The sequence below is a fragment of the Silene latifolia genome, chromosome 5 (genome assembly GCF_048544455.1).
Source record: "Silene latifolia isolate original U9 population chromosome 5, ASM4854445v1, whole genome shotgun sequence".
NCBI lineage: Eukaryota > Viridiplantae > Streptophyta > Magnoliopsida > Caryophyllales > Caryophyllaceae > Silene > Silene latifolia.
In genome coordinates, this window is record NC_133530.1 from 2,465,981 (window position 1) to 2,492,999 (window position 27,019).

The 27,019-nt window shown below is 37.7% G+C and overlaps 3 protein-coding genes and 1 long non-coding RNA gene across 6 annotated transcripts; 2 read left to right on the forward strand and 2 right to left on the reverse strand.

Annotated features, from left to right (window-relative positions):
• Positions 1-3,688: 3,688 nt before the first annotated feature.
• On the reverse strand, positions 3,689-8,030 carry LOC141655791 (uncharacterized). The gene is made up of 3 exons (XR_012548183.1): positions 7,771-8,030; positions 5,706-5,784; positions 3,689-4,006 (listed from the first exon to the last, which is right to left on the reverse strand). It is a non-coding gene; the product is annotated as an uncharacterized LOC141655791 (long non-coding RNA).
• Positions 8,031-11,695: 3,665 nt separating this feature from the next.
• Positions 11,696-15,804, forward strand: LOC141656387 (putative receptor-like protein kinase At2g23200). 2 transcript variants are annotated; one of them, XM_074463257.1, is made up of 3 exons: positions 11,696-11,875; positions 13,134-15,512; positions 15,734-15,804. In XM_074463257.1, the coding sequence occupies exon 2, from the start codon at positions 13,304-13,306 to the stop codon at positions 15,353-15,355; it is 2,052 nt and encodes a 683-aa protein (XP_074319358.1). In that variant the 5' UTR covers positions 11,696-11,875; positions 13,134-13,303; the 3' UTR covers positions 15,356-15,512; positions 15,734-15,804. The 2 variants fall into 2 exon arrangements, with proteins under 2 accessions (XP_074319358.1, XP_074319357.1); XM_074463256.1 differs by lacking the exon at positions 11,696-11,875 and having other exon boundaries at positions 12,696-15,512.
• A 2,993-nt stretch (positions 15,805-18,797) lies between these two features.
• On the forward strand, positions 18,798-22,892 carry LOC141656388 (putative protein phosphatase 2C 39). 2 transcript variants are annotated; one of them, XM_074463258.1, is made up of 5 exons: positions 18,798-19,019; positions 20,619-20,873; positions 21,579-21,855; positions 21,998-22,152; positions 22,541-22,892. In XM_074463258.1, exons 1-5 carry the CDS (start codon positions 18,987-18,989, stop codon positions 22,676-22,678), a joined length of 858 nt encoding a protein of 285 aa, XP_074319359.1. In that variant the 5' UTR covers positions 18,798-18,986; the 3' UTR covers positions 22,679-22,892. The 2 variants fall into 2 exon arrangements, with proteins under 2 accessions (XP_074319359.1, XP_074319360.1); XM_074463259.1 differs by lacking the exon at positions 18,798-19,019 and adding an exon at positions 19,400-19,535.
• A 1,956-nt stretch (positions 22,893-24,848) lies between these two features.
• LOC141656389 (uncharacterized) lies at positions 24,849-27,019 on the reverse strand. The gene is made up of 2 exons (XM_074463260.1): positions 26,650-27,019; positions 24,849-25,385 (listed from the first exon to the last, which is right to left on the reverse strand). Exons 1-2 carry the CDS (start codon positions 26,925-26,927, stop codon positions 25,127-25,129), a joined length of 537 nt encoding a protein of 178 aa, XP_074319361.1. The 5' UTR covers positions 26,928-27,019; the 3' UTR covers positions 24,849-25,126.

Here is a 27,019-nt window from a genome sequence, read left to right on the forward strand (position 1 = left end):
GTTGTAAATATGTTAGCATGTCGGCTCGTTCCCCGTCACTCCGGCTTTGGCCGAGGTGATCGAGGTTTTGCGCCGTCTGTCACGTTGTAAATATCTAGGCATATTGGCTCGTTCCCCGTCGCCCTCGGTCTTAATTAGCCGAGGTGATCGAGGTTTTGGCGCTGTCTGCCGTCGTAAATATGTTAGCATGTCGGCTCGTTCCCCGTCACTCCGGCTTTGGCCGAGGTGATCGAGTTTTGGCGCGTCATTGTTGTAAATATGTTAGCATGTCGGCTCGTTCCCCGTCACTCCGGCTTTGGCCGAGGTGATCGAGGTTTTGGCGCGGATCCGCTTTCCTCGGGGATGGCCTCGTTGCGCGCGCGACGCCTGTCCTCCCGCGAGTGGGGAAGGACTTTGGTCGGCCCGGCGCGATATGGGCTCCGCCGGCGTCCTAGTATGCTCCGCTCCTTGACCGCCCCGACAAGTTGTTCGGGGTCACTTTGTGGGTCCGGGTCACCTGCGGGTGTGCTGCCGTCACCGTCGTTGCGGCGGGAGTGATCGGCGTATTACCCATCAGGTCCAGGAGTAGCTTGAGTTTGGCTGCATCGACCACATGTCCCATGATAGTGACCTGGCCGGCGGGCAGCGGTGTTTCTGGTAGTATCGGCATCCCGTACGCCGGTTGAATTACTCGGCCGGTGGAGGACGGCCCGATCTCAGAATTGTGGACGGTATCATCTTGGCCGAATTCGGTTTCGTCGGTCACTGTTTCCTCTGGTTGTTTTGACATCTTCTTAGCTTGTTGGGTGGGTTTTTGTTTGGGAATGAATGTGACTAGCTTCTAGTATGTTCCCCACAGACGGCGCCAATTGTTCCGGGTGTAATTCCAGAGCAAGTATTGTTACCACCCGTGGCTTGTAGAATGATGTCTCGAGTTGGATTCCTCACGTCTCTATCGTTCCTCTCGGCCTCTCCTGCAACAATGAACGAACTGAGGGCTTGGCTTTGTGCCAAGCGTACCCACTCCGACGCTCAAGTCAGTGAACTTAATGTGATAAGTTGTTAGTACTTGGCTTCCGGGTGTAATTCCAGAGCAAGTATTGTTACCACCCGTGGCTTGTAGAATGATGTCTCGAGTTGGATTCCTCACGTCTCTATCGTTCCTCTCGGCCTCCCGCAACAATGAACGAAGGCGAGGGCTTGGCTTTGTGCCAAGCGTACTCACTCCGACGCTCAAGTCGTGTGAACTTAATGTGATAAGTTGTTAGTACTTGGCTTCCGGGTGTAATTCCAGAGCAAGTATTGTTACCACCCGTGGCTTGTAGAATGATGTCTCGAGTTGGATTCCTCACGTCTCTATCGTTTCTCTCGGCCTCTCCTGCAACAATGAACGAACTGAGGGTTTGGCTTTGTGCCAAGCGTACTCACTCCGACGCTCAAGTCAGTGAACTTAATGGGATAAGTTGTTAGTACTTGGCTAAGGATATATTGTAGAGAGATAAGGAAGATATTACCAGATGAATAGTGATTCTTAGGTTAATTTGTGGATCCTTTCCTCAATGAGGGTTGAGGAGTATTTATAGACTTTCACCTTTTGTCACGTAGTGGCCAAGTGGCTAGCAGGTGGAAAGACCGTTCTACCCTCGGCCGATGGACCCATGCCAGGCCGGCCGAGGGGTCTTGGATGTGAGTACGCGGATACGTGCCCCGGCTAGCTAGTTGCCTGGCCGAGACCAGTGAAGCCGCCAAGTGGCGTCGGCTAGGTCATCCCAAGGTGTTGACTTGCTTTGGATATCTTTGACCTTGCTTAATATGTTGACTCGGTCAGCGGGTGCAGAATATGCCCCATCAGTAACAAAGAATTATTGTCGATCAAAGTTTTTTTTTGTGAAAAACAACGAGTACACCTTAGAAAACGAAAAAGTTCAAAACCTTAATGTTTACTTGTTTAAACACACATTTTTACTCGTGAAGGTCACAAGTCATGACGGTATACTTACAACCTGTCTACATAATATGAAAAATAAAATGAGTTTGTGAGATGCTTTAACTTGTGATGGAAAGTCACGAGCAAGACTTGCTGGTTTACAAATAAATGGTTTAGTACTTGTGGATGATAATTTCGAATCATAAATATTTGTTGAAGTGTAATAAAACCGATATTAAATTCTTAATAAATATTTTTATAATACATAGTATTAGAAAAATCGATAATACTAAATCCAAAAATCGATAATACTAAATCCACAAATTTATAAAATTAAAGAAAATGCAAAAACCAAAAGAAGACTTTAAGAGCAGTCCAAATCATACATAGTCTAGAATTAATAGACACACTTGATTAGAGGACATTCCCTAAATCTGGGTGACATCAGATTAAACAACACTTGCCCTGTTCCCCGCCCAGGTGCCAAAGAATAAGCTCCTGGGACCCATCCACGTCACCATGTCATGGGGACCACCCGTGAGCCAGATATAATTAGCTTAAAACCGGATATGTCCGTCTTAAAATTAAAACGGGTAAATATCACCTTATTTGGATGGATCGAGAAGTCTAGAACTAACCTTTTCTAAGCTATTGTCATTCTGCTTCTCTCATATCTATCATGTTTGGACTCGTTTTAAGTTTAAAACGAATATGCTCATTTAAATCGAAATCTTAAGTTGATGGTTGAAATCTTAAGTGGTTAGTGCACAAACTCCTCCATACCATGTGCTGAAACTCACGCATGAGATATCGGGGTTCCCAGGATTTGAACCTATAACCAAGACTACGCTGACTCTAATAACATGTCAAGAAACCATTTTAACTTAATATTTTAATATCCTAATTAACAATAATTACACAAATTCTTGTATAAGGCGTCTTACACAATAATATGTAAACGGTGTTTTTATAGCTATTTTTTTTCTTAAGTTTGGTAACCCCGTATTTGAATTCGTTTTATACTATAATAATATAAAATCGTCTCGATAATTATATAAAGAAATGAGGCTTGTATGTACTACTACTTGTTTCAGAAGCCATATAGTTGTTGATCATGATTGATAAAATGTTATAATGCCCTCATTATGTGTAGTGGACTAGTGGTTGGTCCATATGACTGTAATCAATACATTAGCCGATCTAACCATTGGCCTGGAATGAAATCGGGGAACATTCCTCGACACCTTTGACTCCCATCATTGTTCTACTTCCAATGTTATTTAATTCGGTTTTTCTAATGTATGTTCTTAGGAGACCCATTAATAAGCCTAATATGGAAAGATTTGCAGATAATCTCATCACAAATGCAAATATGATTGACAATAATGAGTAATCAATCTTCTTGCGATAGATATTCTTAGACATTGAATAATTTTGTCTATAAAATTTAATAAACTGGGATGAAAACGTTTAACCTTGTTGTTAAGTGATAAGGCAAGTTATATACCATATCAAACTCACTTGGTTGATTACGACTATAATTACTGTTCATGGTGAAATTATCCAATTCATTAGTAACTTTATTAGTTTAAAGTATGTTTTTGAATAACGGTGAAAGCGCGGCTGCCAACTCATACAATTCGTGTGCCTGACCAAATAAATTCATGTCTTAAACTAATCAACATACGAGATGATATATAGACCCCTGAATTTTCATCTACTCTGTGTTTCAGTCGTTTCAGCCCAACACATTCGAACATCTAACCGTAGTAAATGTTCAAATTAATCAAATTGACGAAACAAGCGAGCTACTAAACATATTCAACACAATTATTTCAAGTCGTCGACAAATTACACTAAATATAATCCGTACAAGTTTGCCCTTCTCATAATGAACATGCTTACATGCCCTTTGGTTCTTCCACTTTTTTTTTTTTTTTTGATGAAAGGGTGTTTTCGTTCTTCCACTTTTAAGAAGTCTCTTATGAGTTGGATCCGATAAATATGGGCCTGCATGTCAGTCCTGAGCCCAAAATTTCTTCTTGATAGAGTTATGCTTATAGGCCCAAGTCCTCCATCCCATTTGTTTTGGACTGCTTCCTATTAAGTATCAACACCATTGAGAATATGTTTCCAAGTTTTAATCAACTAGTTGGTTTATATCTTTATAGTTTTATTTCTCGAGTATAACTCACGAAAGTCACTATAAGAGACACACAATTGACACCGTTTTTATGCACGAACAATCTCTAAATAAGGGGACAAATGTCCAAACGAAATTTTGTGGCTACAATCAGTCCAAAAATTTCATTCGGGCTATACTACTAAAGGTAGTCTATGAAAGGCTGGATCCACATTTATCCTTAGGATGTAACCAATACTTTACATTTCTTATTTTGTATTGGAGTAAATACCATAAAAACAAACAAAATCCCAAGATATTATCATGGTTTTAAAAACATAACATTTGACATTCAATATCAATAATCTTAAGTGGACATGGAAATGTCCTAATACCCAATGTTATTTTCTTTGTGTGATGTATAATCGATCCAAAATTAGAAATTAAGTTTGAATTACAATTGTAATTCATATGTTACAGTTATCGCGCAAACCAGATGAACCAGCTGTCCTCTTGATTCAGTTTTTGCTGACGGTACAAAATCTTCAATAAATCCTTTTTGAGTAAAAGATCAATTTCATTAATAATAATAATATGTCATACAAGAATTGCAACAAAAATTAAAATTAATTGAATACAGATTTGTAAAACACAAGCAAGACAAACTCTTCCTAAAACTAAGATGTTATTAGATAAAAACGCTTCTGCACACCACCCTCTAAAATACCGTTGTTTCTTCATACAGCCAACTGCGAGGGGATCTATAGATCTAATAAAAAAGTTTTGAAAGAGATGAATCTTGTCCGATCTCACAAATCGTACGCAATAATCCAATATCCATTGCAGCACCATATGACTACGATAAGACCATTGATCTTCCACATAATTCTTGAACCTCTCAAATAGAGGGATGAATCTCACACAAGATGAGGACCAAACTCACACAAAGGCGAGGACAAATTTCCAATAAAGGAGAGGCAAGAGTTATTTGCATATAATTAATAATTAATAGATATTTAGTAAGAAAAACGGAAAAATTGGGGCTTACCTCCACCAAAATTGGTAGACGGTAGCCCCTAATTGATGAACTTGAAGATTAGGGTTAGGGTTTTTAGAGGTTTTTAGATAGAGACTTTTTTAGAATACGGCAACATTTCAATAAATCCTCTTTGAGGGAATTTTTATGGAGGAAGATTCCCTAAAAATTGGCATGTAATGATATAAGTATTTAACTCCGGAGTTACCTCCTACAAAAAAGCTACCAAAATGGCAGGGAACAATTTCAAATAGAGGTCGGACAGGTCACATCGGATTCGGATATTGTCGGCACGTACATGGTTATGGTTTGGTTGGGTTCAAGCCATCATCCTATTCAGGTCGGATTTAGTATGGATTCGATTCATATAAATACGGAATAAAATTGTCAGCCTATGAATTTAAATCAGTTGAATAACTTCATGTTGAGATACCTGTGGCAAAGGTAAAGGCCGAAAGTCTAGAAGATTCTCAATAATCCTTGGTATTTCTTTATTTTATGTTGTATATACTTCCATTATAGCCACTTACCTATTAACAAAGTTCCATAGCTCCATGGTGAATTAATGTAGAAACGACCGAACATAAAAACGAACAAAAACTCTTATCTCAAACGCAAATTTCCATGACATTAATACGTACCTTCATTTTGCATTTGACTTTTGGTGGCTCGTGAGGGTAGACACGCGGAACTCGAAAGGAAAGCACAAATATACCGCCCCTGCAAAAAAAGTCAGTCCCGAAAATAAAGTTCTCTTAGGATCTCGGGTAGATAAGTAGAACTCAATTTGGTAAGTACACAAAACAAAAAGCCAATAATATAAAAGCAACTATTAGTATTTTCTGTTAAAAAAAACTTGATGAAAACAGATTAGCGAAATATAATCCCTTTAACCAAAAATCACACACGTACTTAAAAGTTATAGAGGCAATACAGGACTGGAATCTACGCATAGGGGTACTTAAAAGGAGACCACAAATATCCACCTAATATGAATTCCATGCACCTCCCACCCACCTTCGATGCCTAACCACCCACATAAACACCAATTCCCTACACCTCGCACCCCTGCCAATCCTCCTTCAACAACCTCACTCCCCTATTCCGCCACATCGCCAACGCCATTGTCTTAATTAAAAACCAAAGTTCATAACCCGTATTATTTCAATAAACCAAAACTTTCAATACTTTTCTGTTATCTACGATCAAAAACACCATGACCCACAAACATAATTAAAAACAACAAAAAGGAATCCAAAACCCAAAATATACAATATAGAAATCCTTTTTAACTAAGTAAGGTACATCTCAAAACCCTATTACAGAAAAAAGGAAAAAAAAAAAAAAGAATTAATGTAATTTTATACCTGTGTTATTAGTCCTGAATATCACGAATTTGGTTTTATTTTCTATTTTCATTTCCAGAGTAACCTTTCTCTCCTATTAACACTTATCGCCCTTATAGTTTTACCCAACTCAATCCTGATGTTACCCAAAACCTTGCTCTTGTACAAATTACCTGTTTCTCTGGAGCTACTGAGTGTACACTACACTGCAACTACATAGTACTTTTCGCAATTAAGATCTCGTGTAGAAAAAACATGTTGCTTGAGTTTAACAAATAATACCAGCAAATTTAACACAAAATCATGGAAATTAGATCCCAGAAGAGAGACACTAATAAGCAGATCCCAGAAGAGAGACACTAATAAGCAGCACATCAAAAGATAGAGAAAAAGAAGGATTTACAGGCTCATTGCCAGCAAATTTAACGCAAAATCATGGAAATTATAAGCTAACTCTAACGGCTTCAGTTTCTGCTTGTGCAAATCCATCAAACCATCAAGTATGTATGTCATAAAGGATAACTGCGCCTGAAAATGCACCCAATGAACAAGGTCAAGATAGTAGAGTCATGATGACTTTGTAAACCACACAGTCCGAGTGTTGTATGTTACTCTTACTAATTGCAACCAGAAGTTGTGCAAAGTTTTAAACATCAAGTAGCAGTAACTCAGAAAATGTAAAGAATTAGAAAATGAGTAAGAACAGTGCAATTAACTGTCTCATGTGTAACATAAGCCCATAAAAACAAAGCTTTCAGCATAAGAAACAGCTCTGAAGAACAATATGACTCCGTCTAAGCATCCGAGATGCAAAAAAATCATTGCGATGTCTGTTATTTCCCCAGGCGCACGCGCACACACACACGCACAAGTTATTTTAGCTCAGCACAATTACCCTCATAACTTCACTACAAGCACACATTTGGGAGGCAATATCTCACGTGCTTCATTGGGAGGCAATATCTCACGTGCCTCCTCTTTACTACACCAGGTAAACTCCAATTTCTAAATAATCTCTCAGAAATGTCTCCTTTCATCAAATAATCCATCACAAAATCATCTATTCGCCTAATCTTTCAGCAGTGTTTCATTTCCAAACCTATATCAGTTTTCAATAACACCCTTCCCTTTAAAACATAATCAGTTTTCAATAACACCTTCCCCCATCGCTATTACTGAAAATGTATATTCATATTAGTTGGACGAACCTACTACATGTGAGAGTGAGACATCCCCGTAAATAGCAAAAAGGCAGAGGGTGTGAGACGGCGCAAGAAATCTGGCAAATAATAGAACACAAGTTTCTATAGACCTGAAGAGGAAATATGATTACTAAAAAGATAAATTAACAATTCCATACCTTAAGAATTTTTCACCATCTTCTGGCCAATCTTGTGAACCTCTCTTATCAAATGGTTTGACAACCCTGTCTTTATGTTTTCGAGTATTTCTTCCCCTATTTTGAGACCCTTCTGAACTTAGTATGACACGGATACGTTTCGAGGAGTCTATAGTCCAACTATAACGTCTATCACGAGAAACTACAATTTCTCTTTGAATAAATTGTGTACAGTCTGTAATAGACAAAAGAATTACACCATAAGTTAATTCCCACCACAAAAAAAAACTATTAAAAAGCTATCGGTTGAAAAATAACATAACTTGCTACATATAAATAGTATAGGCATTAAGTGGTCATATCCGACTCAATATAAACAACAAAACTCCAAAACTAAACATCTAGTCAAAGCCATACAATTGATCTACTATGGCAAATTGCAGGAAAGAGCCCTCAAGTACGATACTAACTTTTCATCTTTGAGTTTATCTGATTTGAAAGATGATGTTACCATCATGAGTACTCGTGAAGTATCGTCTCAGACTCTGAGCTGAACGTTGATTACTCTCCGTCCGGTCATTTCTGTCTATTTCATTTTTGGGTGTCTTAGTCAATTGTTTGCCTTACTATTTTAGGAATGCCCAGAGGGAGTAATTGTAAGTAATCTTAAACTAGTTGGACCGAATGTCGTTGGAAATGTGAGATTGTATCCAAAATATTGAACATGCTTTAATTTAGCCCAAAATTTGTTCTTGATGGAGTAATGCTTAAAGGCTCAACTCTCAAATCATCAGTTCAGTTTTTTTGGGATTACAACTGAGAATCATATGGAGTATATCATCTTCGTTGACGTCACTTTTTGTGTGTATTGATTATTGACCATATACGGCGATTAAGAGCGACCAAACTAGTTTATAAGTTAGTGGAGTAATTTTCTTTTTTATCGCTAATTAATCTTAGGATGAACCTTACTCGACAAGTGGTATCAAAGTTGACGGTTTGGTTTAGAACCAAAAGAAACAATGTGGTAATGGTGCTCACGAACTAACTATTACTCCAAAATAATTAAGTTAAAACAATCATATTTGAAAATGATTCGAACTCGAAGTAATCCAGCCCGAATTCTTGGAAACCCGAACAAAAATTGACCCAATCGAAACCCCAATTGGTTGACCTGTTTGTCAGGTCTATATGCGGAGTAAGCATTGTGGTTGTATAATAGCACCATCGTTGAACATAATATGTGGAAATATAAAAAAAAAAATACTTCGTATATATTAGGCACTAAGTCGTAAAATTTGAAACATAGTAGAGGGTGTGTTGTAGTTTTACCTATTTATCTATAAAATATAATTAAAAGACTATCTTAAAATGACTAATAAACGCCACGTAGACAAAACCACGTAAGATCCAAAAATGCCACGTAAATGCCACGTAAATGTGAGCATCAAAGTTCATTGCCACGTAATTGTCTTATTTTATAGATTTAATTCATTTTTTCCATGAATTAATTTAATTCATGTAACCCTTACAAATTTACATCAAAATTTCATAATTTATAATCAATATTGACATTTTAATTGAACTTTTGTAATAAAAACATGTTAATAAATGTCATAATTTATAATTAAAATTGACATTTTAATTGAAATTTTGGTATTAAAACTTGTTAATAAATTAAAACTTTTTGTATTACTTAACATGCACCCACCATTTTTATTAACACTTTTTCCTATTTCATTTTTTTAATTAAACATTATAATAAATTGATTAAAACTCTTCATAATACTTAACACCCACCAAATTAATTAAAATTTCTTCCTATCTAATTAATTTTTGTAATATAATATGTTAATAAATTGTTTAGATTTTTTTATACTACTTAATACCCATAATTTTCATTAACATTTTATCCTTTGATTTATATTTAAATTCATGTTTTCCATTTGGTTTAATTTCAATGATTTACATGTGACAATGTTGATTCGTTTGTGAAGTTTTTGTCATGTTGATGTTTTACCTTTTGATCAATATATTTTTTATATGAATTTTAAAGCATCGTGAAATGTATGTGAAAGCAGATAAGACAAAGCATCACGTGGGTAATCTTTAGTGGGAAGAAATATAAAAGGCACGAAACAGTGGTAAAATCTATCTATACAATATAATTAAAAGGCTACTTAAAATATTTAATTTTAATTCACATGACATTTTTATAGGGGTTAATACTAATTCATCTATATTAATTACTTAATTATTTATTTTTATACAATATTATAAAAAGGCAAAACTATGTATTAAAAAGTTAATTATCTCCAAAATTATCACATGCTTATAAGCACCAAATTTTTTTTTAAAAAAATAGTAGTTGCAATCACTAAAAAACTAATATAAACCCTTTATTTTCCTCTCATAAATTTGGTTATTAATCTATTTATTTATTTAACTTTAATTCCATAAGATAATTAAAAAGCAAGCGATAATAACAATAATAATAATAATAATAATAATAACAATAATAATATTTTATTTCGGAAGATAATTTTAAACCATTTTCATGCAAAGTAGATTGTGTAAAAAATAATAATAATAACAATAATAATAATAAAGCAAACCTTTCACATTCCATTTCTCCTTATACCATATTTATGTTTATATTAGACTTCATAATACTGAGAGAAATCTATAACTCTATAATCTAAATAAAAAATCTATAATCTATAAATCTAAGGCAACCCAAACTATCTACCATAATCTATATGTCATATTTAGATTATTAACTAAATGTGTTACTAATCTTCCTATGATTCTATTCCAATTAAGGTAAATGTATTAAGGTTTTAGATTATTAACTAATTTATTTATTTTTTAGTGCAAGTTCATTTAGGGTCTACAAAGATTTGTAGTGTTGACCTATTCAAAGGTTAACATGCTTACATCTCTAAGACTTCATTCCTATACCCTCTTTCTTTCTCTATTTAAGAGGAAGTTTAAGTTAATAACGATAATATTGTATAAAACAAATTCCATTGTTTTTTTTGGTTAATTCGCACTAATTACTGAGTTACTTTTTTATAGGGACAATTCATTGGAGAAAGAAGACTATATGGATAAGTAAAATATTAGGATTGCTTAAAGAACTATATATTAAAAACTAAGTGTAAGATTGACGACATCAACGTGAATGAGTAAGGGCATTAGCAATAGAGGTTCATGAAGAGGTTTGTAGAATGACATGTCCAACATTTTAGAGGTTTGTCAACAAACCTTCTATTGTTGGTGATGAGTGTTGAGGTTCATGGATGAGAGGGGTTACAAATTAGTAACCAGGTTTGTGGAGAGAGAATGTGAGAGGGGAAAAAGTATAGTGGGCCATGATATGAACCTTGAAGAGGTTTATTTGTTGTTGGTAGGAGGTTTGTAGATAAAGGAGTTTGTAAATTAGCTCATGTGGCATAAGAACAAACCTCTTAGAGGTTTGTCTATTGCTAATGCCCTAATAGTTTTTTAGTTTTTTTTTTTTTTTCAATTGTATTTTTTATTTTGGTATTTGTTGATTTTTTTTTCATCATTTTACCTTTGAAAAAATAGCACTCTTAATTTATCGACTTTGATCTTTATGTTAACATGTCAATGGCCGTATTTTTAGTACACGATCTATCATGAATTATTCATGAGGTAATCTTACTATGTGATTTGATATTTTATAAAGTTTCAATTACTAAAAACACGAAAAACATCACTCTAAAAACAAAATACCCCGTGAAATTCACGGACAACAAAACTAGTTATTTGAGTTATTTATGTGAAATAGTCTATTGTCTATACAAATAACCACAGATCTATACAATCTTAATAGTGGGTAAAAATAGTTACTAAAAAGTCCGATTCTATGATAAATGTGTTTAAAACCGCTTTAACATAAATATAATCTTGTTTACAGAGTACATTATTACTTTACTTTATTTATTAATCATGAAATTCATGATGCATTAAGATTAAGGATGAACCCCCCCGAAAATAAATCCCCAAATCTCTAATCCTAGATTGATAATTCTACTTCATATCAGTTCCGCGGCATAAACTTAAGCTTCAACTAATCCTGTTCAACAGGAATCGAATTGAGGTAATCTCAGTTTTTCTCACCGTTTGAATCGATGTAATTATCAGCAATGTTAAATTAGGGTTTTGTGTTTTTGAATTTGAATTGTAATTGATGATATATGGAGCTTATTAAGTTCAAATATTGTGAAATTGTGATGTTGATTGCTGTAATTTGGATAACATTGTTGAATTTGTATGTTCCAAATAGGAGTAATTTGTTAGTTAGTACTAATGGTGGAGCCATGATTTGACCGTTAGGGGGATTAATAATGTAATAGAGTAAACTAGAAAAACAAAAACAAAAATTTCAACTAAAAAGTTGGATTTTTTCAATATTCAGCTGGGGCGACCTTCCCTGCTAGCCCCCGTCTGGCTCCGCCACTGACGCTAAATGTTACTCCCTCTGTCTCGGTCATTTGTTGTCTTTTTACATTTTAGGGTGTCTCAGAATTGTCATTTTTATTTTAGGAATGCATTTGATGAGCAATTTGATCTTTCACACTCAATTTGGTCCACTTGTTATCTTACAATTGGTCTCCTCCCCTCTCCTTGATCTTTGTGCCAAAACCAAAGGACAACAATTGACCAGGACGGAGGGAGTAATAGAGTAATATGCTACTTCCCATTGTGCATTATTTCCCTCTTCCCCGTCCTAAATTAATCTGTATTCGTAGTAACTCGATACTTAACTGACTTGAACGACCCTTCTATCACATACTCCTGTGTCCCAATCATTTGTTTACCTTTGATTAGAATACGAACGGAGTACTTGAATACGGAGTATTGAATAGTCTAGGGTCCCTCCAGGTCCTTTTCTTAGCCCCCCTTTTCCCTCTGCATTGCCATAGAAATATTGAGTCCGAATAGTCGTCGTACTGGCTGCTGGTATAATTTCGTTGTTTAGCGAAAACAACAAAGAATCTACTTTTGCTGCTACAAACATTATCGCAAAACAACATTTCGTCACATCAAACTACAAGTCAATGAAAACTTCTACTTGTATAACACCAAATTTCATGAGACACTTCAAACTAGTACCCTTAAACTCACCACATAACTTTAATCCTCGTTTTAAACGGTATCCGCCATGGAAATACACTTATTCTCCATGTTCGTCTTACTGATATTCTTTACATCAGTTACTTCAGTATATTCTGATTCTTTTTTCATCAACTGCGGCTCCTCTGTGGCCGTCAACGACTCAACCGGACGCACTTTCTTTGGTGACGTAAAACCGTCCAGATTCCACTTGCATGCTCACCACAGTAAAGTCGTTACAGGCCCAGCTCCAGTATCGTTATACTCAACTGCCAGAGTCTTCACTAAACCATCCAGCTATGCCTTTGATATTCGAACAACTGGAATTTACATTTTACGCTTCCATTTCGTCGCCCTCCCGTCTTTGCCACCCCTTTCTGAGGCACAATTCAATGTCTCGGCTGCTGGACATATGCTTCTACCTGGGTTTACTGTCGGAAAGAATGCTACAAACCTGAAGGAGTTTTTTGTGGATATCAATTCTACAGGGAAGTTTCGTATCCATTTCGTTCCTAGTGTCGCTGTATCAGCAGCTTTTGGTTTTGTTAATGCAATTGAATTGTTTTCTACCGGTTTGAATTTTAGTAAAGTTCAGATGAAGTCGAATGTTTTGGAAAAGATTTATAGAATTAATGTTGGGGGTATGGAGGTTAATTCATCAGATGATCCCCTATGGCGGACCTGGGTTGAGGATGATCAATACCTTGTCAGCAAGAGCGATACGATAAATGCAAAGTTTTACAGTGAGGAGATTAAATATTATCCTCAGCTTGGAGCAGCCAAGCCTGATGATGCCCCAGATTTTGTGTATAGAACAGCAAAAACTTTGAAAAACAATGGGAAATATAATCTCACTTGGGAGTTCAATGCGACTAAAGTAGGTGTTCATTTAGTCCGGTTGCATTTCTGCGACATTATTGGGGTTAATGGACCCTACTTGATTAATGTCTACATTAATGGGAAATTGATGGAGGGAAATTTAAATCCGTATACAATTACATATATGAATGAACCTGCAGTTCCTTTTTATAGGGATTATCCTCATGTAGAGGTCGGTAATGTCGAGATGATTAAAGTCAGTTTAGAACCTGTCAATAGCACTGGTATTTTCCTGAATGGATTAGAAATTATGCTGCTTAAGAATGGAACAGCTTTAGATCCTTTAGACGGTGATGGTTCCCATTTGAAGGTCATAGTTCCTGTGGTTATCGCTGCAATCGCTTTAATTGTTGCTCTTATTGCTGTTGTTTTGTTTAATTTGAGACGAAGGAAAAGCAAGTCAGTCGAAGAGTCTGAGTGGGGAGTGATATCCATGTATGGTGTGAGCTCTAACCACAAGAGCTCTAAGACATCATCGTCTCATGCCTCAAATTTACAAAATTTGCATCTAGGATTGAAAATACCATTTGATTATATTCAGAAAGCGACTAATAACTTTGATGCAAGCTTGATTATAGGAGAAGGCGGGTTTGGAAAGGTGTACAAGGCGTTGTTTAAAAACGGCGTTAAAGTTGCTGTCAAGAGAAGTAGTCCTGACCATGGTCAAGGACTTGCAGAGTTCCAGACAGAGATTATGGTTCTGTCCCAAATTCGACACCGTCATTTAGTTTCCTTGATTGGTTATTGCTATGAAGATGATGAAATGATCTTGGTTTACGAGTTCATGGAAAAAGGGACGTTAAGGGAACACTTGTATGATGATTCAAAGGGGATCGCCATTTCATCTAATTGTCTCGGACTGAATTGGATTCAGAGGCTTGAGATATGCATTGGGGCCGCTAAAGGGCTTCACTACCTCCATACAGGTTCCGATAGGGGAATCATTCATCGTGATGTCAAGTCTACCAATATATTACTAGACGATCATTACGTTGCTAAGGTTGCTGACTTTGGACTATCGAGATTAGGCCATCTTGAACAAGCCTATGTTAGTACAGACGTGAAGGGTACATTAGGGTATCTAGATCCTGAATACTACGGATGTATGCAATTGACGGAGAAATCTGATGTGTACTCGTTTGGTGTTGTCCTTCTCGAAGTATTATGTGCAAGACCGGTAATTAACCGTGCACTTCCAAGTGAACAAGTGAACTTAGCACACTGGGGAATGATTTGTATCGAACAAGGGAAAGTCGAGCATATAATTGACCCGTCAATTGCAGGAGAGGTAACCGAGACTGCCCTGACTAAGTTCACTGAGGCAGCTGCAAAGTGTTTAACGGAAGGTTCAGCGGAAAGACCTCCGATGTCAGATGTAATTTGGGATTTGGAGTATGCCCTTTTGCTTCAAAGAGCGGCAACTGAAGGAGAAGTGCCAGGTGACACGATGACCGATGCTTCCTTGAACATGCCAATGCCTGGTGACAGCCAACTCTTTTCTTCTTTGAGTTTCTCTGATGTGAACAATGATGTTACCATCACTAGTACTCGTGAAGTATCGTCTCAGCTTAAAGTTGAAATTTGATGCTACCATCGGAAGGTGAGACAATTTTTTTCGTGTTGTAAATGGAGCCACAATATCTGTATTATATGGCATGAATGTTTTCTAGCTTCTGTAATTCAAGTATGTGATTGTATGTACAATCTGCCGCGGAAATTTTAACAGGAAATGAAACATTCATGTTTGGCCTAACTTGTTGAAAATGAATTTTTGTTTTTTAAGTTTAATTTTCTAAAAGTGTTTTTCAAATGCAGAAGCACCAAATTGCTCACCAAATTACTGCTTCTATTTTTTTGGTTTTGAGAAATTTTGTTTTAGTTTTTAAATAATGATGTGCTTGGTCAAAAAGTGTTTTTAAGTTCAAAAACACTTTTAAAAACCAGGCCAAATACACACACCAAGTTATCTGTATTTTGATTACGCGGAGCAAATCATGAGAGAACTCTACGCCAAATGAGCAAGACTTATTCTATTCCGATCAACAGAAGATTGAATATATGTGCCGATATTGGTTTAAATAGATCGAATATTTCGATTACTTTAGCCCTTAAAGTGATGAGTAACAATATTCGTGAGTCGTGACCTTCATTTGAATCCCGTCAGTATAAAACTATAAAAGATGTCTTCATGGAATTTCTTTTCAAAAACAAAGTTATCAAGTATAAGCAAATTAGAGATGAGCATATTTAAATGTATTATTCAACGAGGTTGGGCATTATTGAAGTCGAGGAACAGGAGCGTTATTTGGGGTTGCCTACGGTGGTGGGGCGGTAAAAAAAAGTGCTAACTAATATTCTTCGGGACAAGCTGAGTAAACGGTTGGAAGGTTGGCGTGGAAAAATCTTGTCTAGGGCTGGTAAGGAGGTTCTCTTAAAGGCTGTTGCCAATTCACTCCCTACCTATGTTATGAGTATTTTCAAAATTCCCGTCAATTTTTGTGAGGAGCTGCGGAGGATGATGTCGAGATTTTGGTGGGGGCACGAGGAGGGGAAGAGAGGTATTTCTTGGGTCTCGTGGAGTAAGCTTTGTCAACCGAAGGGGATGGGCGGCATGGGTTTTCGAGATTTCAAGCTGTTTAATTTGGCCTTACTAAGCAAACAAGCATGGAGGCTCACTACGGAGACGGGGAGTTTATGGGCTCGAATCATGAAGGCTAGATATTACCCAAACGGGGATTTTTTGTCATCAAATATTGGTAATAATCCTAGCTATACCTGGAGGAGTATTTATGAGGCGAAAGGAACTCTAGGCTTGGGGCTCAGACGGCGTATAGGTGACGGCCTCTCGACACGAGTGTGGGGGGATGCTTGGGTGGAGTCGAATCAGCTGGGACGAGTTATTTCACCACAGCCCCCGGGTTCTGAAGGAATGATGGTGGCGGGTCTGTTGAGCGAAGGGGGACGTTCTTGGAATGAGCAGCTGGTGGATAGCCTTTTCTTGAGTTTCGAAGGGGAGAGAATTAAGAACATTCGGCTTAGTGAGACTGCTACTAGTGACGATTGGTTTTGGAGCGCGGAAAGAGATGGAGTGTTCACTGTCAGGTCGGCATATCGTCTGTTGGTGGGAGGAAGTGATTTTCTGGAGATCGGGGGTGCTTCTAATTGGGAGAGAGAGAAATGGCTCTGGACTAGGCTCTGGAAAATCCCGGTTTGGCCTCGCGTGAAGCTCTTCTTCTGGCAGCTGTGCAGCGAAGCTTTAGCAACAAGGGCAAACATCGCTACTCGAGTTCGAGGTGAGTCTTCTTTTTGTTCCTTTTGTAATTCTTGTTTTGAATCGAGTGCACATCTATTCCGGGACTGTGGGGTGGCTCAAAGGGTCTGGGAGGAACTGGGGTTGACGGGTGAGGAGGAGGGTGTGGGAGGAGGGAGCGTGAGAGATTGGATTGAGTCTCGGTGGAAGGTGTTTGGGCCACGGGAGTGTGGATGGTTCATGGTGGGTTGCTGGGCTTCGTGGGAACATCGAAACAAGGTTGTTTTTGAGCTGCGGGAAGTGGATCCGTGTGGTGTGGTGAAGAGGATAAGAGACGTCATGGAGGAAATTGAGGGAGGGGGTTACGTGAAGAAGAGCAGTCGGGAAGGCGAGGGAGTTCGGGGAAGGGAAAAGGCGAGAAAAGGTTGGGTGGCTCCTCCGGAGGGGTATGTGAAAATCAATGTCGACGCGGGAGTACAAGAAGGGATGGGCGTGAATCTGGGAATGGTGTGTAGGGATGGTCGAGGTTGGGTGATCTGGGGGGCGACTTTGGTTTTGGAGCAACTGTGGGAGGTTCGAATTGCGGAGGCTGTGGCGGTCTTGGAGGGAGTCAAAGAAGCTCGTCGAAGAGGTCATGCGAAGATTATTGTGGAAAGCGATTGTCTCCAGGTGGTGGAAGCTCTGCGAAAATCCCGCCCTGGCAGAAGCGTGTTTGATTTAGTTTTAGCGGACATTTTTTCTTTATGTTCTTCTTTCAATTCTGTTGTTTGGTCTTTTACTCATCGTTTGAACAATGGGGTGGCTCATGCTTTAGCCCATCCTGTCTCTAGAGTAGTTGGTAAGTTTGTGTGGTCGGAGGATCTACCTTTGATCGCGAACGATGCTGTTAACTTTGATTTAATAGTAATGCAGTAGAACCTCCGGGGTTCTCTTCAAAAAAAAAAAAATGTATTATTATTCATTCCGCTTCTTTTACAAGCCGAACAAAGCAGGTTCAATCCACGGTATGACCATTATCAAGTCTAATACTTCACATAAATGATAAAACCCCTGTTAAAAAAAAATACTCCGTATCATATACCTTTAGATTAAAACGGGTTAAATATATCTTCACTTGTAACTATAAGTAGAGCTGGCCATCAGGACGGGCTGACCCGGCCCAGCCCGGCATGTTCGGTCTTTTAGCACACAACCCGACCCGCACAACCCACCTCCCCTCTCTGCCTGGCCCGAGTCACGAAACCCAAACCCGTCCCGCCCTTGGCCCACCTATTTTGTAAAGAAAAAAAACTACGCAGGCTGCCAGTCCGGTCCGCCCTCCACAGGTCCGGCCCGGGTCAAACATAATTTGGCCCGACCAAGCCCGCCCTCCCCCTGACCGGCTTAGGGCCTTGCCAGATGAGCCCGACCCGAAGACAATTCTAATTGTAGGACAAACCTTTTATTAACCGGCCCATAAACTTTTTGCTTTTGTCTTATCATCCTTACTTCGTATTATATAGCTTTAGATTAAAACGGGTCAAATATATCCTCACTTATAAGTTGTAATTATAGGACAAACCTTTTACTCCTTATTAATGAGACCTTAAACATCCTACTTTTGTCTTATCAATTTTTCTTAACCCATTTTAAATTTAATCCCTAAACATCTTCCTCTTATCTCATTTATCTTACTGAGGTCGTTATAAGTTTAAGAACGGATATTTAAGACTTAAACTAAGATTTGTCCTTAGATTTAATAAAGAGTTGATTCCTAGTGCCAAGCACAAGAGGCAATGGAGTAGGACAGGTGTCACATCAACACCAACTTGTGTCTAATAATGGTCATGGATTAAGTCGGTCCACAACGTACTACTGTATCTATCTACTACTTTTCCATTTGTTCCAATCACAATTCCCAAAGCTTATTCTCTCGTCTCTTTTGTGTTCATATCATTCTTCTTCTTCTTCTTACTAACCAATAACCATGATGGGCAGAGAAATTCTTCATAAAGTCAAGGTTTGTTATCTATAATCCTTTTCTTTAGTTTATCAATCTTGCTACATGTCTTTATGTGGAGTCCATTAGTTTAATGGACCATATAGCTTGTATTGGATACTTTATCCATTATACTCATTTAGTGTCGGCTAGCCTTGTTGGAATCGAAGAGATCTTAGTCTAGTGGTTAAAACTGAGGTATAGTGACAATAGGTTACATGTTCGAATCCCTTACCCTTTTTATTGTACTAGCCTTGCGCCTCATTTGTGACCCCAAAAAAAACTACCTTAGTTGGTAGAGTCAGGAGGGTTATAATAAATCTGTTTTACAATTAATTTGTGAAAGGCCCTCTTGCATAAGAATTTGTAGTTACTTGTTGTTTAATTTATTTTGTGTGGTCATTATTTGTTTCTTTCCTGGTTTTGGGATGCTATTTTTAAGGGTTTGTTTGATTGGTTAGTGTTCATTTATTGCAATAAAATTTAGAAAAAAAAAGTTTGGAAATTGGGGAAAATCTTGGCATGGCTAATATTCAGGTGATTGCACTTAATTATGTGAATTGTTTGTTAAAGTAATTTTGTCTCATATGTTGATCACCCGGAAAATCACATAGATGGGTTGTCGATTGTTGTACCACGTCATTGTACACCATAACGAATAGGGATAGTGTTTGATTTGTCTCACTTAGATTTTGCTTTAACATTAATGGGAGAGGTCATTGGTGCACGGATGTACGATCACGTGATGCACCGTGTAATATTCTCTGAGGTTGGAACTTTCTAAAGTCTTGAGGTGGTAGAGAAACTTTCTAAAGTATTTCTCAAAGGTTGGAACTTTCTAAAGTCTTCAGGTGGTAGTCTGGTAGAGAAATAGATCATTCGATTGATTAGTACTCGGTATTTAGTAAGGAAAATGGTGGTAATATGATTAGTTATAGTATCCTGTGTGTGAATGTTGCAGTGGTTGTAGTTTAATTATGCTGTCAATATGCCTTTGATGCAATTGGCTATGTCTGACAATGTAGGACAGTCGAACTCAAAGAGTGTGTGATTTTTTTTAGTTTTGGTTTTAACTGAGGCGTTGATGTGTCATCTCATCACTTAGACGCCAGGGAAAAGAATCGGAATAACATAGATCATAGTCACCCTCAGTACATGGCTACAAGCTACGGAGCTGTATGTATACTTGCAGCGCTTAGAGACAAAATTGTGCATCACCGTTTTGTGTTAGTCATGTTACCTAGATATTGCATTGCTTCAATGTATTTCAGTATTTAGCATGTGCTACATCCACTTCTCCGATAGTTTGACATGGAAAGAAACATTTTGAAGCTGTATAATTTAGCATGAAATTGGCTAAATAACATCTCTCTTATTCGTGATTTCAACACATGGGTAAGGTTATGTACATCCAAACCCACTTACTTTGCCATACGCAAGAGCCATTGAGGCACTCCGGAATGCTGGGTATTGTTATTATTGATGCGTTCTCTTGTTGGTACATTGAAAAGCAATAGTCTTTGTACATTCTTCAATGCACTGTAAATTCACTGTGTTATTGGAAATAGTTGGAAAAACTATTTGTTTGAGATTGTAACATGTTGAATAACTTGATTGCAGGAAAAAGTTGGCTTAGGTTCGGGCGAACCTTCTGCAGAAACTGGGAAAGGGAAAAGCAAGATTGATAAACATGTCAAACATGGCTACCATACTGCCAAAGGAAAATCATCTCATCCTATGGAGGATTTTGTTTTCGCCGAATTTAGGCAGGTGGATGGTAATGAGCTTGGTCTCTTTGCAATATTTGATGGTCATGTGAGCCAAAAGGTTCCCGATTATCTTAAGGCTAACTTATTCAACAACATATTAGACGAGGTATTTCATTACGACTCCTATAATTCAAAATTTTGTTTCAGTGTCGTCTATTAGCTATGATCAAAGTCAGGAAAAAATTTCAATCATTGTTCTAGTAGCTATTAACAAAGAAACCCCTCGGAAATTTCAATCATAGCTCTATTTAATAGCAAGACAGTGCTTTGTTTGGAATTTGGATACTTACCGAGGATCAAGGATGGAGCGGAGGGAAAGGGAAAGAGTGGAGGGGGACGGGGAATTGACAACTTTCCTTCCTAATCTTTCTATGTAGCGAGGATTTTAATTTGCCATGTAGGATGGAAAGTGAATCTGTCCTCAAAATTCCGTTCCATCCAAATCCCTCTATCGAACATGCTAACCAAACAAGGCAAATTGACCTCCTCCCTTTCATTCTATATCCGAACTACCATCCAAACAAAGGGTAGTTGAAGAAATGAACTGTCTTTTCCGTACGTGTGAATAATGTAGTAGATGTCAGCTCCAACGTCATTGACTAGTCTGAGTGGTACTTATGACCTGATTTCAAACTCGTTAAGCATGAAAACTACCCTTGTGGCTCCCTGTACTCCGGGAAATTTTAAAAAAGACATTAATAATGGAAAGTTGCACTGCTCTTTGATTCAGGACAGGCGTAAATATCTGTTTTCTCATTTCTGCAATTGATACTGGTGTCACGTACATACTAACCATGTTTTTGATGAGCAGCCTGACTTTTGGAATGAGACTGAGAAAGCTATCAGAAGAGCGTATCACTTCACTGACGATACGATTCTGGAAAAATATGCTGACTTGGGTAAAGGTGGCTCAACTGCAGTCACAGCAATCCTAATTAATTGCGAGAAGCTGGTTGTGGCGAATCTGGGGGATTCTAGAGCGGTCCTCTCCCGAAATGGTAAGGCCAAACAACTGTCAATTGATCATGAGCCAGAGTCAGAAAGGAAGGATATCGAGGAGAGGGGTGGTTTCGTCACCAAGTTTCCTGGTACGTCAAGTTTCATTATATAACAGCTTATGCATGTGCACGACTGTTCTAATTTTACTTGCTGTGCTGTTAGTCTGTTACTGTTATATTCATGATGATTCATCTTGTTAGTTGACATTTTACAAATTTGTGATTTATTCAGGAGACGTGGCACGAGTAGATGGGCAGTTGGCAGTGGCACGGGCGTTTGGGGATAAGAGTATAAAAAAGCACCTTAGTTCTGAGCCAGATGTCATGGTTGAGACGATTGATGATGATGCAGAGTTTATTATCCTAGCTAGCGATGGAATTTGGCATGTGAGTCCCAACTAACTATACCTTTATACACATCTCATTCTGATTCTGTCTCATATTTTTCCTATACCCGTTCTATATTAGCTCTTATTTTGATATCTGTCGGATGACATTTTGATGTATGCGGATTAGACTCGTCAAAATGACCAATCTGAGCTATACCGATGCATACTCGAACAAAATTACATCCCGATATGACTTGGACCCAAATCCAGACTGACCAAAAACTACTACTTTGACATATTCTTATATTCGGTATTAGACTGTCAAAATCGCATTTTGTATTTCAACGAGTTTTTTAGTTGGGCGTATTGTCAACTGGTCAATGTTAATTGAGAAGACGGTCTTATTGAACAATTGATGGAACTAACATTTGGGAGTAATAATTTAGGTAATGAACAACCAAGAGGCAGTGGATTGCGTCAAGGAAATAAAGGATGCACGAGCAGCTGCAGCAGCATTAATCGAGGAAGCCCTCAAAAGGAACAGTGGAGATGACATTTCTGTTATCGTCGTAAGATTTCACTGACTTCCTTTCGCATCGTATCTCTCACTTGTTAAAGGATCTAAGGTCCGATTTATTGCTTGCTTTCTTTGCTTGTTAGTCGACTATTCGACAACAATACGAATTGGCTTGTTGACTAACGTCCTCAACGTCATATCTCTGCATCTTTGTTTTGAATGGCTTGTATAATTTCATATGATTCTTGGCAATTGTAATTATGTGAACAACTTCCATTCTAGTCTGGTTTGTCTTTCCTCTGTATTGACCCGACTTGAATAACTTAACCCGATACCTGATATAGACCTCGAAAGAACAATCCAAAGATGAGTTTAACCGGAATCAGCATTTCTAAGTATAATTTCAGACATGGATAAACCTGTCATTCTAGACTTCACAGTCTCGGGTCTCAAGTTTCAGGTCAAGAATTGCAGGTTTATCCATGTCTGAATTACTGACCGGTTTCTCCATGCCTTAATATATGAGAACTGTATCTTATAAGAGTAGAGTGAAACTTAGATGTCTGTCCGGTTCAGCCAACCCGATTACCTTTTCAGTAACCAAACTAAACTAGCCAAAACGATGCCGGTCTTGATCTGGAGGTAACAAAACAAAACTGGAGGTAACCAACCAATTGTACTTGATCTGGGTGATAATTAGGCTCACGAACAAGCGGTTAATGTACCAAAGTTGGCTGGTGTGAGTGGTAACTGGTAAGGGCTCTTATCTCTTAAATAAGTGGTCAGGGGTTCGATTCCTGACTCTTGCGAATGAAAAAGTCAAACTTGGGAGGGGTCAACCCATTAAATTGCCTTCATTACCCTGAAGGAGATTGCCCCAGTTGTCGGTAGGGATACTCCTGGTCAACACCAAAGAAAAAAAAAAAAAAAAAAAACAAGCGGTTAATGTGCCAAGTACAGGTTAGTTTACCGGACCTTTGAGCATTTTTGAAAATGCATTATCAGTATCCACTTTAATTTAACCGGGATGATCCCGGAACAACTTTAGCTAATACGATGTCAGCTTTTTACTCATTCAGACTGTCCTATATATACTCCTATTAACCTAGACCTGACAAAAGTGACTGAACCAAATGACCCGACTCGACACCCGAGCTGAGGATCCGAACTTGACCCGAACCTGAGTTGACCCGACCCTATATAACCATTATCCTTATATAACAGAAACCGAAAATGATCCGAATTTAAATTGACCTGACCCAATCGAACCCGACGCGGTTTACTCGTTTGCCGGGTCTATATTAACCCCATGGTAAATGGTAACAAGTACAAATCATCAAGAAGAAGAAGAAAGAAAGCGTGATGATGTCTACAACATTGAGTGGAAAGGTGAATAATACCTAAATGAGCTTTGACTGACAGCATCAACCCTTTTAACAGGGAAATGTAGGTCTAATTTTCAGCAAACAAGCTTGAAGCTTACATAATAGATGGACCATAGTAGTCTTACTTGTACTTTTTGCCATGCAATATTACCTTCTTTCTCATGTGTTTTCTTGTAGGGAGTCATTTTTTCCTTTTCAAGCTGCACATTTCATTGTGTTGTATCTCAACTTACATTTACTTAAATCCCCTTTATTCTCCACCCACCATTTTACATCATCATGGTAAAAAAAAAATACGAGTGAAAAAAAAAGAAAGTCTTGTAGAATAATGAGTGCTACAACTAGATCTGGCAAACTGGTCAATCGGATCAGGTCGGATCGGTTATTATTAAACTATTTAGGGATAATTGACTGTCTGCAAAAGTAAACATTCGGGTCAGGTCATATTGATTCGATAAATTTGGATTATGGGTCAATCTCGGGTGTCAGGTGTAGTTAAAACCCGTGTCCAAGGACATGCGGGCCATAGTTATGTCGGGTAGGGATTTGAGTATTTGACCTACCCTTGTATATTCCGAGCTTCAACTTTAAGTGTAGAATTTTGAGTCGATTTTGAGCCTAACCGAGCAGAGCTCAAATCAGCTCGGTTACTCCCCTAGCTAGATAGTCACGTTGTGCACTAATGCTCGATCGTTTGAGTCTGAGACATTACGTACACTCAATCATGAGTATGAGCCATGAGGCATTCAACATAACATTTTGAGCCGATTTTGAGCCTAACTGAGCTCAAATCAGCTCGATTACCCCCCTAGGTACTCATGAGTATGACAGTAGAAGGCATTCAGCATTACATTTTTAAACCAAAAACATAGAATTTTCTGAAACAGTCAAATCCGATACTTGGATACAAATTTGTGTCGAATACTAAGAGTCGAGTCCGAGTAAAACAGCTACTCACTTGACTTTCAGGTTGCAGATATTACTATTACTTAGCATTCAACAATTCATACAATAACTAGGCCAATAATTAATAATTAATAATTAATAATACTAACTAGATTAATTAAGAAGTCGATATAGACTAATATCGAGTGACAGAAGAGAGGGAGCGGTAACAGGCAGAGAATTGCTTATCGGATTTCGTAATGCTGGTAATTAGTAGGAGTCGCTGCAGGCCGAGGGTAAGTAGTCATTTGAACATTATGGGACACATTATCAGCTGGTTTACACTGTGGGTTAGCCGCCGTGGCTGTAGCCTTTGTTCGGCTTGATGACGATCCGTCTTCTCGTTGCTGTTCTGATGACGTTTTCCTGCGCCTCTCGTTATGCCCGGCCAGACGCCTCCTGCAGCTCCTCTTTGCCTCGTCAAATTCCGTCAACTCGTGAAACCTGGGCAGAAAACACATCTCCAGTTGAATAATTACTAGATCGATCTTCCAATTTTATACCGAGTATAATGTGAAATTAAAATTCCCGAGTTACTTAATGCAATTTTCATCGTAAGTCATCTAAACTCATTTTATACAAAATTATAATATATGTCTCTTGTACTTATACAACGATCTTATTTAAGTTTTTGTCGGGAAACATTTCTGCTTAATCTTTATTTATTTAATTATGATGTATAAAGATTGATGATAAAGACCGTCATGATAATTAATAATTATGTCAAATCATGATCGAGACTGAATAATTACTAGATCAATCTTCCAATTTTATATCGAGTATAATGTGTGATTAAAATTCCCGAGTAACTTAATGCAATTTTCATCGTAAGTCATCTAAACTCATTTTATACGAAATTATAATATATGAGTCTTGTATTTATACAACGATCTTATTTAAATTTTTGTCAGGAAACTACTTCTGCTTAATCTTTATTTATTTAATTATGATGTATAAAGATTGATGATAAAGACCGTCATGATAATTAATAATTATGTCAAATCATGCTCCTCTAAAAATTGACATTTCGACAAACACGAGCCAAAAGCAAAACTAATTTAAAATAAATCACGTGAAAAATCATCACCCACATAAAAGGAACAACAACAAAAAATAACATACAAAATTCAGCAACTCACGACCATTAAGAATTATTTTAGATAAGATCATGTCATAAAAGTAATCGGTTACGTAGACGATGTCAACTAGCTCAGCTGGTCAAGTCACAACCTAAGATCGAGTATCCTATTTACAAACCAAGTTAATAACTTTTGTATTTTCTAAGAAAATATAAAATATGTCATATAGTCATTTAGATGTGAGTTAGTAGGAAAAAGAAAAACCCTAATATTAGGAGTATGAGACGGTCTCAAAATAAAAATATTATCGTCTGATCTATATTTGTTAGTACTCGAAAAAACGACTAGGGTATAATTCTAACAAGAAAGTTCACAATTTCATAATTCAAGATCTGTTGACCCTTATAACAAGTTAAATGAGAATATTAAAATATACTTGGTAGAAAGTATTTATTTATGTGAGACGGTTTTACAAATATTGATCTATATTGATCATAATTCAGGGACGACAACTCATGTTAGCCGTAACGTGTTAAATGAGTTAGTCATATACTAATATTTATACGGAGTATTTATTTATGTGAGACGGTTTTACAAAAGACGATGAGAAAAGAGAGTAAAGAGAGAACCTGCTACATTGTTGGCAGAAACGTTGAGTAAGACCAGAGACAAGAACAGAGTGAGCCTTAGCATGAAACTCACACACCTTATGACGCCGATGATACCGCTTCGCTTCCGTAAGATCAACCCTACATTCCTCAGCTTGACAACACACTCCGTTTCCGCTTCCGCTTCCGCTTCCGCCTCGTTTCCCTGACCTCTTTTGCTTCTTCTCTTCTGCTTCCTCTTGGTCTTCATTTTCATATTTTGGTGTTTTTTGTGGATTTTCTTTGGTAAGAATGTTCATGTTTTTTGTTGTTGTTTTTGTTGTGTGGTTTTTGGAAGTGTTTGAATAAGAGAAGACAAGTTTATAAAGAAGGGAATAGTCAAGTAATGTAA